Raw genomic sequence first — 14,772 nt, 5'->3', positions numbered from 1 at the left:
GCAGAGTCATGTCGCGAATCGCCTGTATTCTATCAGCGGTGAGGTGTCTCAGTCCTTGTGTTAAGCAATGTCCCAAGTATTTCACTTTGGTCTGGCACAACTGTAACTTATCCTTTGAAACCTTGTGTCCCGTATTAGAAAGGTGAAACAGAAGCTGTTTCGTGTCTTTCAAGGACGATTCGAGTGAGTCAGAACACAGCAGTAAGTCATCTACATACTGCATTAATACTGATCCGCTCTCAGGTTGAAAGGATTGTAAACATGCATGCAAAGCCTGGGAGAAAATACTTGGGCTGTCAATGAAACCTTGGGGTAAGCGAGTCCAGGTGTACTGTACTACTCTGTATGTAAATGCAAACAAGTATTGGCTGTCAGGGTGCAGAGGGGACGAAAAGAAAGCGGAGCAGAGGTCAATGACAGTGAAAAACTTTGCAGTAGGAGGAATTTGCATGAGGATGACAGCTGGATTTGGCACTACGGGGAATTGGCTCTCAACTATTTTGTTTATCCCCCTTAGATCCTGCACTAGCCTGTAACCCCTCCCCCCACTCTTTTTCACAGGGAAGATGGGACTATTGGCAGTGCTGGACGTCCTAACCAGAATGCCCTGTTGTAGCAAGCGCTCTATGACTGGGTAAACTCCTAATTCCACCTCTGGCTTCAGAGGATACTGTGGGATTTTTGGAGCTATCCTACCATCTTTTACTTGAACTACTACAGGAACTACATTTGCCATCAATCCAGTGTCTTGTCCATCTTTGGTCCAGAGGGATTCAGGTATCTGGGAGATTATTTCCTCTACCTTGGATGGACACCTGTCTATAACAGCAGAGTGTGACATTAACCTTTGTGGGGTGTCTAACATATCCTGCACTTCCTGAACGTGATTCTCGGGTATATCTAAGAAGACACCTTCAGGAGTACAATATATGACACACCTCATCTTGCACAATAAATCTCTCCCAAGTAGATTAGTCGGAGCCGATGCAGCTAGCAAAAAGGAGTGCTTGGTCTGCAAAGGCCCTATCGTAATCTCTGCTGGTTTACTTAAAGGGTAGTGTTGCACTACTCCTGTTACCCCCATTGCTGAAATTGTTTTACCCATTGTTTTCATACCTACCGTTGAATTTAATACTAACCTGGCCGCCCCTGTATCTACAAGGAAAGGTAGTGATCTACCAGCTACATCAACTATAACCTCGGGTTCATTTCCAAGGCTAGCAATCAACTTCACTGGCTGCAAACTACAGGTGTGGCCTGACCCCTATTGCAAGTTGTGACCCTCCCGCAGCATGCTGGCAGCTACAATATGTGAGGGGGGTAGCTGAGAATTTCCAGAGGTTTGCCAGTTCCTCTTAGGTGGGTACCTCCTGGTTTCCCCTGCATGTGGCTCATAACTCCTCCTATGCGGTCCCTGATCCCAATTACGTGCGTCATACTGTGTGTCATGTTCTGGTCTAGGGGGTCGATATACCTTATGTGGGTCTTTAAAATTACAGTTCAGTGCGTAATGTCCTTCCCTCTGACATTTAAAACATTTTACCACATACGACTTACCATCAGGGGTCTGGGGTTTAGGCTGATGTGGCTTCGTTGTCAGGGCTTTTATACTTACTGTCATCAGCTTATCCCCCTGTGACTCCCTGTGCCTAATGATGTTCCGATCATGCTCAATAGCGGACTCTCTTAATGCAGCCACCGAGATACCTCTCCAATTTGGTTGAGTGGTTTGTACCCTTGTTCTCAACGTTTCTTTTAAACCGTCCATTAATACGGACACCGCTACCTCTCTATGATGTACATTTTCCTTAATATCCGCGACCCCAGTGTACCTAGCCATTTCCTGCAGTGCTCGATGGAAATATTCAGAAGCCGTTTCACCTTCTTTTTGTCTAATGGAGAAGATTTTATTCCATTTGACAACAGTTGGGAAATATACTCCTAACTGCAGATTGATCTGTTTTACGTTCTCCTGATTGTATTCATCAGTGAGAGGTACTTCTGCGTCTAATTTACAGTCGGCAATGAATTTCACAGGGTCAATATTGGAGGGCAAACATGCCCGTAGCACTGTCCGCCAATCTTTGTTTGTGGGTTCGGTGGCGTTACCTAGTTCTCTAATAAACCTCTGACATGCGGCTAGATCTTTTCTGGGATCGGGAAATTCAGACATAATTGTCCTCAATTCTGTCCGGGACCATGGGCAATGCATAGCAATGTTCCTGACGGGAGTGATTCCCTGAGTGTCAGTCTTCCCATTGGGGACTGCGATCACCCTGACAGGATTTAGTTCAATTACATCATTCTGGGTTGCTTCTACAATGTGAGGTGCAATTGTCTCTGCATAATGTACTTACCGTACTTACCTGTGGACACGACCTCACCTGTCCCTCCGCTAGGGGCCTTTGCTACTGCTCTTACTGGTTGGGCCGTGCCCACTTGTGTGTTTTGTATGGTGGCTGCTAGAGAGAGTGCCGATATCGTGCTGGGCTCATCTTCTTGGTCGCAGTCCTGAGGGAAGTTTAAGATGGGATACAACTTGCACGGGTTAGCATTAACACATTTATTAAGTTCACTCTTATCATATATTAGTATGCCATTCTCTGTAGCCATTTTCTCTCCTGTAATGTACGGTGGTGGTGGTGGTGCAGTTGCTATCAGTTTCCTGCTAGGGTTGGAACCAGCTGTTTGAGCTAATCCCCTTTGCATATCACCCTCCTGTTGCCATAAATGTAAACAATCTGTATGTCTAATCCTTTGTTTTCTGGATTTTATTAGACATATCCTTCTCCTTAAATTTTGCAACACCTCAGGACTAAAACTGCCTACCTTAAGGAATGGTTCCCTATCTTCCGCAGTCATATGTTCCCATTCATTGCATAAAACCTCTGTGTGTGATCCATATTTCTCACACATTATGTACCTCGCCGACCCTTTGGGCCGCGGAATATCAACCTGAACCCTGGTTGATCGTCCCTTACTTGAGCAACTGACCCCCATTCTTTGCAGGTATTGCCTTCTCAGCTAATTCCTACAAAAACCAAAATACTCAGTGGTAAGGCGACGGTGAAAGTTCTCAGAGCGCTCTCACCCACTCACGCCCACGTTGGCCAATACACCTGAGCACTGTCCTCAGCACTGGTCGTACCCAACCTAGGGCCCTATGTAACCTCTATTTACTGAGAGTGTGTGGGAGTGACTTACCCTTCCCAGTAAATATTGGTCGTTGGAGATTTCCTGAGTGACCAGCGAAACTCCCTTAAAATAAAAAACTGTTACACAAATCACGTTGCGTGTACAATTAGCGTCTATGATCCCGCGATTTTACGCAAATGGCGTAATGGGTATCAAGTTGAACTAACTATTGCACAAACTAACGTGCGGTACAATCGCACGGCGTATAAGTAACTGCTACTTATTCGCTGTATGACCAATGGAATCGTTTTTAAGGCTGCAAAACCTCAGCCGGAGCTTTTCAGAACAGGCCTATATGGGTACTACGCTAACCCCTGGGGCTGCGCTCTCACCGCTGACCTTTTAGGCCACGGTATTCAGAGCTTCGCTTGACTTAGTCAGCAGATTTCTGACTTCGCTGACCTCTTGGTCTGCTGTTATACTAATTGCTCCTTTGTACTCTAAACAATGTTAACGTGAGAAAGCCACTCCCACGCCACCAAGTGTCCACTCACCTGATGTGGTCTCCTACGGGATCCCGAATTCTGGGTTCACAAAACCTTTATTGTTTGCACACTCACGCTCGTTCACTCATATACACTTTGGTTTTTCTGTACAGAAAATTAACTTTCATTCAGGTAAAACAGCCTAGTCCCAGAGGTGACACAGTAGGAGAGGGTTCTTTTAAACTAAATATTGGAAACTGAACAAATTTGTGCTATTATCGCGTGGCTACCGTATCGCCTAAACTAAAACAATGCTATTGTGTGATTTGTATTTAGTAGGCGTACCTGTACGCACGTTGCGTAAACACGCCACGTGTGTAGGCCTTTACGTTGCGTACGCAGTCCCGAACGCTGTCCGAGACACGTGTACAAAGGCCGTACGTCCGCAGTACTACAAATCCCACACTTCTATAAATGTAAGCGATATTTAACTATAATCGCTCACTTAACGCTACACACAGTTTCCACTGTATCAACCTTTACAACTAGGCCAGGCTGTGTGTGCGTCTTACACTTACTCCCTTAAATATTAACTTTATATGTTAACTAAGTAGCAACAAATTTTCCAGTACAGATCAAAATAAATCTAGTAATCAGTGATTATGGCAATGGTGTGAGCAGATATGCAAAGTACAAAATACAGGTGTGTGCGTGTGATGCGTGCGCATTTGGCGCCAAAACAGAAATTTACAGATTTTAAAAAGAAAAATAGCTTTTGCGTTCTTACCTGACGGATCCCTCCAGCATTCCTTCAAACCATGCAGGGCAGACGCTTATCTAATCAGCACTTATTGTATCCCCCGACCAAGAGAAGGTTTACAGGAGATACTCCTCCGCCCTTTGCTGATAGATAAAGTCTGCGAAAACTCTGCTAGGCTGCGGGTATGAGAAGGAACCGGACGAGCTCCCAATTGATAATGTCGATATTATCTAAGACCGCAAAGCTATACCTTTAAATACACTATTACCGTGGAGCCGTTAACGGCCGCTAGATTACGTGCACGTGCTACGCACTCCATACGCTATTTGCGTACAGAGTCCCGTACGTGGTACGTACTTGACGTACACACGCCGCGCTGAGTGTACGGAGTACGCTCAGCGTGCGCACACACAATGAATAACCTTTAAACCTTGTTAGTGATACAATGTAATGATATGCTTACACTTTAAACCCTTAACAGTAAAGTACTGTAATGATGTTATACCTTTAAACCTTAAGTAGCGCTGGTGATACCAAGTACCCGCAGTGCGTACACCTTATCAATGCTTATACACCTTATACAGATTAAACTACTTTAAAGCCCATGCAGGAAAGTGAAAACACAACACTGATTTGTAGTTGAAACCACCGGGTTCTAAGGCCACAGTGGATTGATTCCAAAAGATAAAACAATACAATTTATACACTACAGGCTAACAAGTAAATCTAAACAGAATAATGGCTACAGAGAATGTACGTACGTAATAAAATTCGCAAGCGCAACCTGGCTCCGGTCCTCCGCTCATCAGGTAGATAGCGTTCAGAGTGTTCTGACCGGCCAGGCAACAATGGTCCTTTTATACACAACATGCATACACAATACAATGGTCACTGTAATCTCATTGTTCATTGGACACAGAGATGTGTCTCTACATTACAGAAAAGGTCATAGGTGGATTTGAAAGGGTGGGCGATGTCTTTCCCCAACTGCTCTTGTGGGTGGTATCCTCTTGATTCCCGCCGCATATGTAATCTACAATAAATACAGTTAATGTTCATAATCTACTTTTGTACATAACTATACGCAGGAACAAGCGATCTTTCTCTAACTAACACCGGAATGTTACCCTCAAAATACCCTACAGCTGGATACTAGACATCACCTTCCAACCTTTATCTGACCCTTCCTATCATGCAAAGGCGAATCTCTCTGTCCAGGAACTGTTTAAACTAGTAATACTCGCTGACATGGTCTAGGGAAACTATATCTAAAATGTACGCTATATGGGTTAAATATGTAATGTTCTAAGAACACGCTACACGCTCACAAACTCTACCGTAAATGCGCATACCACACGCCAAGGCGCATGGCCGTGAAAGCTCCGTTACGCAAAGTGCGGATATGCGCACGCACGGCAGAGCGAGTGCACGCGCAGCGGGCATGTGCATGGGGTTAGTACAAGGCATATGCATTATGATATTTTTCGACTTTGACAGACCCCCGAAAGCCGTTCTTGGTAAATAGGTGTACCATTGGCAAAGCTCTCCTTCTCAACCGTCGACCAGTCCTGCTGGAGTCGGCGGTCAGGAGAGCCAGACCCGTGATCTCCCCCTAAATTCCATTTACGAAGAAGTCTCATACCCTCCTCCACCGAAGAAATAGCAATAGTGGAACTGTCTCCGGAAATTAGTAGACGCGTCGGTAATCCCCATCTATAGACAATGCTAGCCTTCCGAAGAGCTACGGTAACAGGTTGGAAAGAGCGCCGTTTGGTAAGGGTGTACTGCGACAAGTCTCCAAAGAGTTGAAGCTGGCCTAAGGCCTGTGCTGTGTCAGAAGAAGGTCTAGCCGCTTTGAGCAGGGACTCTTTAATATGGAAGAACTCTCATTAGAACATCTCGTGACAATCCCTCTGGAGCGCTCCGAGCCTTCAGAACCCAATGGATGCAGTCTATAAGCAGATCCGAGGAAGTGGCTGAGGGCAGCAATTTCTTGAAAATCTCTATAGTATAGTCCTGAAGACTGCTATTGGAAACTGATTCAGGGACCCCCCTGAGTTTAAGGTTGTTTCTGCGCGAGCGATCTTCCAAATCCGCTACTTTATCCCGCAGAGCAGCCACTTCTCCCTCGAGGGTATCATGAGAGTCAATAAAGGAATTATGCGAGCCCACCACCTCACCCATTTTTGTTTCAAGTTGACCGGTCCTCTCACCTAAATCTTCAATAGAGCTCTGGCAGGATTTCAACATGGCTCTAAACTCAGATGTCACTTCGTCTTTAAATTGATGCAACAAAAGCTTCATACTGCCCACCGTTAAGGCTTCATTATCTTCCAGACGGAGTGAAGAGGGGGAGTCATTGGAAGGGGATGCAGACGCCAGAGGAGAGGACAGCATGGTCGTGGGTGTCGATCCAGTTGCAGGAACTCCAGCCTCTGGAGGCTTGTTGCGATAAGGAGAAGTCTTAAAAAAGGAGACTTGAGAGATCGGTTTAGAGGCTTTATGCTTCTTTGGAGGCATGATGTCACACTTTCTAGAGAAACTCCTAATACAGTAGAAAGGGGAGTACAGCGGGGCCTCAATCCAGTTGAAGAACGACCGTGTCGTGTGTAGAAATGTGTCGGCTCCCGTTCTACCAATGCATAGGTGTCAAACAGGCAATAGCAGCAAGTGGGATTTTCAGAACCAGGCCGCTGTGCGGGGAAGGTGATAGAGACTCCACAGCAGCCCTGGACATTAAGAGGGGGTTATTACAGCAACTATCCTCCACAATAATGTAGGCAGTGAAATTATACAATCAATTGGGGGCTTATAGGTGGTGTGTGCTGCATCCACCCATCCAACTGCAGAGAAGCAGGACTTTAGCCTCATCCCCCGGGTCCAGCGCAGTGAAGGGGAATGATACAGCCTCAGCCTCCTGGCAGCAAAGGGAGCTGCCGTTCCCGCCCGCGCCGCCCACAGCTGTGGACGGGCTCCCGCAGAGACGCGGACCACCCACGTACTCCGGAACCCCGGGCGCCCAAACCTTAGTCCCCGGCTGCACAGGGAGGGGATGCCACAACCCGCAGGGACCCTTAAAAGAGTCCCGCGGCTCCGTGACTTGGTCCCCTCGGCCCCAGATGCTGCAGGGCAATACAGGAGGGCAGTATAGGCGGTTTAGGGCTGTAAACAGCTGCAGTAATATAATTAATATATCAGGGCTGGCAGGAGCTCATAGAAGTCCCGTCCTCACTGCTTGCATGCTAGGCCACGCCCCACAGGCTGTGCGTCTTTTGACGGTATTGCTACAGGCGTCAGTACGCAGACACTGTTATAGGTCCTTCCCTGTTTACATCAGTGCGTCTGAATGTGCGAGCACTGAGAAGCCCACTGTCAGTGTCTATAGATACTCAAATACCACTTGGTGTTTCTCTAACACCATCAGAACTTGCAACAGCTAGTGCAGATGGTCTGTCAGAGTATGGCCCTTCAATGTGAATTGTGTGTCTGAATTCACAACTACTACAGCGATACACCCGCAACAGTGCCATAAGACAGACCATTTCCTTGCATCCACTTATCCACCTCCCTGTCCCTGTCCAGGAAAATAGATGCTGGGTTTGTAGACTCTTCTATCACATGGCCTGTTTTGAAGGTTTCACAATATCCTGTGGGATGTGGTCAAGCAGGCCCGGATTAAGCCTTGGGGGTGCACGGGGCACTTAAGACAGGGGGGCCCTGGTGGAAGGAGGGATGTATATTAGATTGTGCATACCTCCCAATATGACCCATTCCAGGAGGGACAAAATGCCCTCTACCTGGACTTCCCTCTTAATATAAGATTGGTGTGACCTGTGTTGAACTATTTAATTGATCAGAAAGGTGTTTCAACACAGGTTATTTCAATCATAAATTAAGATGAAAGTCCAGGTACAGCGCATTTGTCCCTCCTGGAATGGGTCATGGTAGGAGGTATAGATTGTGTATATTGAGTTTAAACCAATGGAGTATATTAGATTTGAACTAATAGTTTAATAATGCCTGGGTACTGTTTATAGCTCCACCTAATTGAGAGACAACTCTTTTATAAAGTTCACTGTATTGTAACACAGACAACTTAACCTTAAAATACACATAGAAAAAATAACATTTATAATTTATTGCATCACATGCAAGAATAACAGCAGCCTCTGTACTACTTACACACTGGGACAGGACTCAGGAGGACTCCCTGTGTGTCTCTCACTCTAGACCCTCACTAGATAACGGGTTACACAGGACCCAGACACCCAGGCAGGGAGGATGAGAAGCTGAGATCCCTGTGTCACTAACAGCTCTCTCCACCCTCCTATCTCTCCTCTGTCGGAAAGCCCCATAGGTAGCTCATGACACCTGATACTCCTGTGTCTCTGCCTGCACTGCATACTGTCCTGCTCACATTCTGGCTGCTTGGTTCTGCTTCTGCATAAGAGAGAAAGGTAGTGATGTCAGTGTGCTCTGGCTTGGGTGGCCCCTGACAAAGGGGGGCCCGGGGTACAGTATGCCCTGCAACTCCCCCCCCCCCCTTAATCTGGCTATGTGGTCAAGATGCCGGGGGTCGGGATGCTGGTGCTCAAAATCCCGGTGCCAGCATCCAGACACGTGAGCAAAACTCTGACATCACTTGGAATGCCGACACCGGAATTCCGACTGTCGACATACGTAAGTATGGCGCAGACTCCTTGGTTTTGGCCACATGAGAGGGAAAGTTAGGTTTAGGATGTGGGGGGAGGGTTAGGTTGTAGGAAAGTGAGGGTTAGGCTGTGAGGTGGGGGGGTTAGGTTGCGGGAAGATGGGGTTAGGTTTAGGCATCACTGGAGAGGGTTAGGCTGCGGGGGGGGGGAGGGTTTGGTGATGTTAGGTTTAGGCTGTGGGAAGGGAGAGTTAGGGTTAGGGGGGCATTGGGGGTAGGTACGTATACTTACCTAGCCCCTGCTGTTGTAGATTCTCAACAACTTCTGACCGCCTGGTTGCCAGCATATCATATCCAACCCCATCCTGTAAAGGATGACTTTTGTTACTCAAAATATTTCTTTAGTTTTCTACATTAAATATTTGCTGATCTGTACAATGTTAAATAAGGGAATGGTGCACACATGCCTTATGGTATGTCGGAATTTATTTATCAATACTAGTCGTACAGATAAGCGTTGTTATTTTTGAATCCATGTTGTTCCTTCAGGGAGGCTTCATTCCCTGTACCAAGATGGCCACCGGCATAAGTACTGCGCATGCACAACACCATCTTGTTAGATAACCACATTAGGATACAGAAATCTTCCTCCTTAGTGCCTAAGTAACCTTCCAGTGTATTCTCAGTGATCCTGCACCGCTACCTGGCATCTGCATAAGCTCACCAGCTGGAGAGCTGTCTGACATCCAGCTCCACACAAGTTCTTCTCCATGAGAACCAGTGTGAATAACAATGAGTGGGTGTGGATCATAGGGTCAACAGTGATTAGGGTCGCCTTGAGTTTTTAAAACATTTGTGGGTGTTATTTTCTTCGTAAAGTGACCAGAAACCCCAATTAGTGCACCATATGCCCTCGCATGGCTCGCTTTGCTCGCCATGCTTCGGGCAAGGAACCTCGCTGATCTCAGCACAGGTTACTATTCCCAATGGTAGTCCACGTGGATCGTAAAGTAGGAAAAAGTTCAAAAAATTTGAAAGTGAAAAACTCATGTCGACCCACTGACCATGTCGACCTATAGACCATGTCGACCAATAGTGGTCGACCTAATGAGCGTCGACCTAAGTGCTGTCAACCTAAAGACTGGGCACCCAATGAGTATGGCTGTATCTCATATAACATCAATAAACCGCTCTGCTGGTCAGGAATCTGGGCTGGTTATTGTTTCAAGGCACCCGTTGGTGTGCACAATGACTCTGCCACATCATCAACCTGTACACACATATTTCAGAGTTGTCACACTCACAATGAAGGGAGGGACTGAATCACCCTATAATTGGTTCCTGTACTTTTCTCTGGTCACATTACACAGTCACCATGCTGCACATCCTTGCTCTATTCCTGGTGTGTGCAGGAGCCGCTGCAGGTACTGTAACACCTCCTCACTCTTCTTATAAATCACATTATTTTATCCACTCACTGTTTGGATTCTAGCACTCGGGATCCAGGTGGTCAGAATCCCAACGAATCCCTAAGGTAAGTGCAAGGTTAGGGCTAGGGGGGATGGTTAGGTTTAGGCTGTGGAGGGGGTGTTAGGGTTAGGCTATGGCTTAAAGTGGTCCTGGAGAGGTGCCCCATATATACAATACCCACAGTAGTGCTCCTTATACACAATTCCCACACTAGCAGTGCCCCTTATACATAATGCCCCCAGTTGCAGTGCCCCTTACACATAATGCCCCCAGTTGCAGTGCCCCTTACACATAATGACCACAGTAGTGCTGCTTATACACATAATGTCCACAGAAGTGCCGCTAATACTCACAAAGACTCTATTTTATATTCCATATATTTTGGAACTGCAACCTTGCCTTATCATATGTGCTGTGTGATAGATCTTGCATTGTAATATGCTATATGTGCTACCGTTTGCATTGTTCTATCCTCTCGTGAGTTGCACCTTGTCATTTAACTGATTCAACCCACAGCAGTGACCAGTTACGTTCCTGATTAATAAACACCCATTCACCGTCCTAACATGTGATAGCATTTGTTTGGGTTCATTGGGGAGGGGTTTCTCTGTCATTCTGACTAGAGTTAAAGCGGTGAGATCTGGGCGAGACAGGAGATTCCAGCGTGAAGAAACAGGAATGACCACCAGCACCTGCCCAGAGGCAATAGAAAACACATGGATCCAAGAACTTATCCCGGGTCAGTTTTCACACAAAAAAAGAGAACTTAGTTGAATAGCTCGAAAACACCATTAGGCAATAAATCGCTGTAAAGTGGCATTTTGCAAAAATGTTTTATGCATGAGTAATTGAATTCCCCCTATAACATCTTTTTAAACCAAACCAGTTATTGTGGCGGTAATGAACCAGTGTTATACGTGTTACACAGGCTTCCGCGTGCAAAAGGTAAAAACCTCTGCCAGTCTTAGCCCTTTAATACACAGGGAGGAAGTGGCATAAATCATAATACTGGCAATAAGATGTTAATGACATTTGATAAATCAGCCCAGCTGTCCTAAAGATGTGTGAGTAGCTTCAGCTGTCTGCAAGGCAGCGGAGAAATTCATACTTTGCTTTTTACTTTGTACCAGAGCTCCAAGTGAATGTCGGTGTTATCATATTACTATGATAGCTTATTAATATTTATAGGGCACCACACAGGCTTGGCAGTGCCTTACATTGGGGTCTATTCATAAAAGAAGTGGTAAGAAAATTGTTAATTTTCTCTTTATATCGCATAGGTTCAATGCAATATATATATATATATCTTTGATAAATAGCAATTCATGGTTCTTTACCTTTCCGGCAAAGCGATGCAAAATCTAGGGCTGCAATGGTCCTCTCTCCTCCTGCGGTCCTCTGTTAGCAGTGAGTCAGGAAGCAGGTTCTTTCTGCAAATGTGCCAGGGTCATCACTGCAGCAGTGGCGTAGGGGGTCTTGGTAGGGGGGGATGCTGCTGTCTAGCAGGCAGGACTAGGGGTGGCCATCGGTGGGTTATCCATCGATGGTACCATTGATGGATAACCGCGATGGTGTCAAACCATCTGGAAGGGATCCATTGATGGTTTTACCCATCGATGGTCACCCCTGCCTTACTGTGTAATGAAAGGCGGGCCAATCAGAGCCTGGGGGAGAGGCTTCATAGGTGTCAGAGGGTGGAGCTAAGCTCCGTGCCCTGACACTGAGATAAAGAAAGAAAAAGAAAAATTTGGTAGCATTGGGGAACATCTAGTTTCCCCCCATCGATTTAACATCAGGCATAGACCATCACTGATTTCGAATCATCGATGGTCGATGGCCATCCCTAGGCGGAACACACACACACAGACTGAGTTGGTTGTGTGCGAGTCACCTCACTGTATATAGCGGGATTGGAGGCAGAAGAGACCCGGCACATACAATTGAGACAACAGTGATGGTGTGGGAGCAGATTTTTTTTGCCCCCTGGGTTCATCTGATTGGCTGGATTGGGGGGGCCATGGTTTGATGAGAAGTGGGAAGGGGGGGTGAAAAGCAGCGGCGGCGGTGGGTGCAGTGTGGGGGCATGGGGTGGGGGACAGAGTGACCAGGGTGTAGACAGAGCTGAAGCGGAGGTTAGGGGACAGAGCAGGGGCAGGGGGACGCAGTAGCCTGAAACAGGGACAGACTTTTTTCTCTTCCATTCTGATTGGCCAGTATGAGTGAAGGGGGCAGGGAGAATGGGGAAGGGGTGTAGAGACAACAGTCTTCTCTGCTCGTTGCTCACCAATCTCTCTACGCCATTCTGACGTGCTGACATTATTCTGGGAAATGGAAAGCTCAGTTTTTCACTGTTTTAATTACAAACTGTTTCAACAACAATGCAAAAAACAAAACAAAACACAAAAAGGTTATTTGGGGGTAACTTGAGGTCACTTTTCATGTATTTAAAATAATCTAAGATCCATTTGCCTTTCATATTGTTGGTGAAATCGCAGATCCCATATATAGCAGCATCACTTTATCATGCTTAGCGCTGTCAATTTTTATTTCATAGCATCTGGAATAGTAGCGGATCTTGCCATGGGCAAGCAGGACTTTTGCCCGGGGCGCCACCTTCCAGAGGGCGCCGCACCATGGCAAGATCCGCCACTGTGCCCCCCGCTGCCGCTGTATCCCCCGCAGTGAAGGGAACTAGACGCTATCCGTCTAGTTTCCCTTCGTGCAGAGGACCTTTGCTGTGCGGTGCGCGATTATGTCATCGTGCACCGCACAGCATTGTGGGACTGGCACAGAAGCTAGGGGTCATGATTGACCTCTAGTGTCTATGCTGTGCAATGGGAGAGACGTCATGACGTCTCTCCCATAGATCCGACGAGAGGAGCGGCGGCGGAGGAGGTCTGAAACGGCCGGGACTCGGAAGCAGGTATCCTATTGTAAGTATCCTATTTTTTTTTTCTTAAGCTGCGCTACTGGGAACACAAATGGCGCTACTGGGGGCACAAATGGGGGCACAACTCTACAGGGGGCGTAACTGACCACGCCCCTGTATGAAGCCACGCCCCTATTTTCCGCCCAGGGCGCCCTAAGGCCTAGAACCGGCCCTGTCTGGATATAAAGATAAACTGTAGAAGACAATGCACAGGTAATGCAGGTAGTCTACTGATCATTGGTCATCTTCTCTAAATAGTGATATATTAGTCTGGACAGAATGTAATTTTACTCTTATTTATCATAAGTTCTTTACTGAAGATGTTCCCCATTTTTTTTAAATTGAGTTTTTATTAAAGTTTGACATATCAAAAACAAAAAAATCTGTGCCGATATAGCGTGGGATCAAAACCATACATTTGCAGACAAAGAATGAATAGGCACATCTGGTCTATATATATAATAAAGCATATAAAGAACCAGTGGTTTATTATTCCTAGGGACTGCAGGACTGCACCCCCACCACAGGTAAAATCCGCCACCCTGCTCACTAGATGCGGTCCGTGAGACTGTACTGGTTACACTGTGACTGGCAGTGACTTCCTATTGGAAAACCTACATACCAGTCACAGATAGTACATGCAGTCCCATTGGGAGGTGTTTCCTCCCTTTCGGGACTGCCAGACCAGGCTGCGATAGGAAGAGAGCTGGCTTCCTATAGGAAGCACTTTGAATATACATGGGAGTCCAAAGGTGGACATTGAACCTAACCCATTGAAATTTATTCTGGGACCTTAAAAAACAATATTTTCAGAGTAAGAACCTGTGTTCTCTAAACTTTAGAGTGTTCGTCAAAATTGAGCTCGGGTGCATCCTGTTTCCACTGATCATCCTTGAGATGTTCCTACAGCTTAATTGGAGTCCACCTGTGGCTACAGACAATTCCTTTGACTTCATGCTTGGTTTGTGCTCATACATGCACTGTCAAGAGTGGGACCTTATATAGACAGGTGTGTGCCTTTCCAAATCATGTCCAGTAGACTGAATTTACCACAGGTGTACTCCAATTAAGCTGTAAGAACATCTCAAGGATGATCAGTGGAAACAGCTCTATTTTGAGCTTCATGGCAAAGGCTGTGAATACATATGTACATGTGATTTCTTAGTTTTTTTGTTTTTAATAAATTTGCAAAAATCTCAAAAACTTTTCACGTTGTCATTATGGTGTATTGTGTGTAGAAATTTGAGGCGAAAAATGAATTTATTCTATTTTGGAATAAGCCTGTAACATAACAAAATGTGGAAAAAGTGAAGCGCTGTGAACACTTTCCGGATGCACTGTA

General features: G+C 46.1%; 1 protein-coding gene across 1 annotated transcript in view; it reads left to right on the top strand.

Moving 5' to 3' along the window:
- Nucleotides 1-10,404: 10,404 nt before the first annotated feature.
- The window catches only part of LOC134967003 (fish-egg lectin-like), a 31,172-nt gene continuing 26,804 nt past the window's right edge, over nucleotides 10,405-14,772 (top strand). Inside the window, exon 1 of the mRNA XM_063944004.1 lies at nucleotides 10,405-10,455. Within this exon, the coding sequence (XP_063800074.1) occupies nucleotides 10,407-10,455 (49 nt within the window). The 5' untranslated portion in view covers nucleotides 10,405-10,406. The remainder of the gene's footprint in view (nucleotides 10,456-14,772) is intronic.

Source organism: Pseudophryne corroboree, chromosome 10 (assembly GCF_028390025.1).
Source record: "Pseudophryne corroboree isolate aPseCor3 chromosome 10, aPseCor3.hap2, whole genome shotgun sequence".
NCBI lineage: Eukaryota > Metazoa > Chordata > Amphibia > Anura > Myobatrachidae > Pseudophryne > Pseudophryne corroboree.
This window is presented reverse-complemented; position numbering and strand designations above follow the sequence as displayed.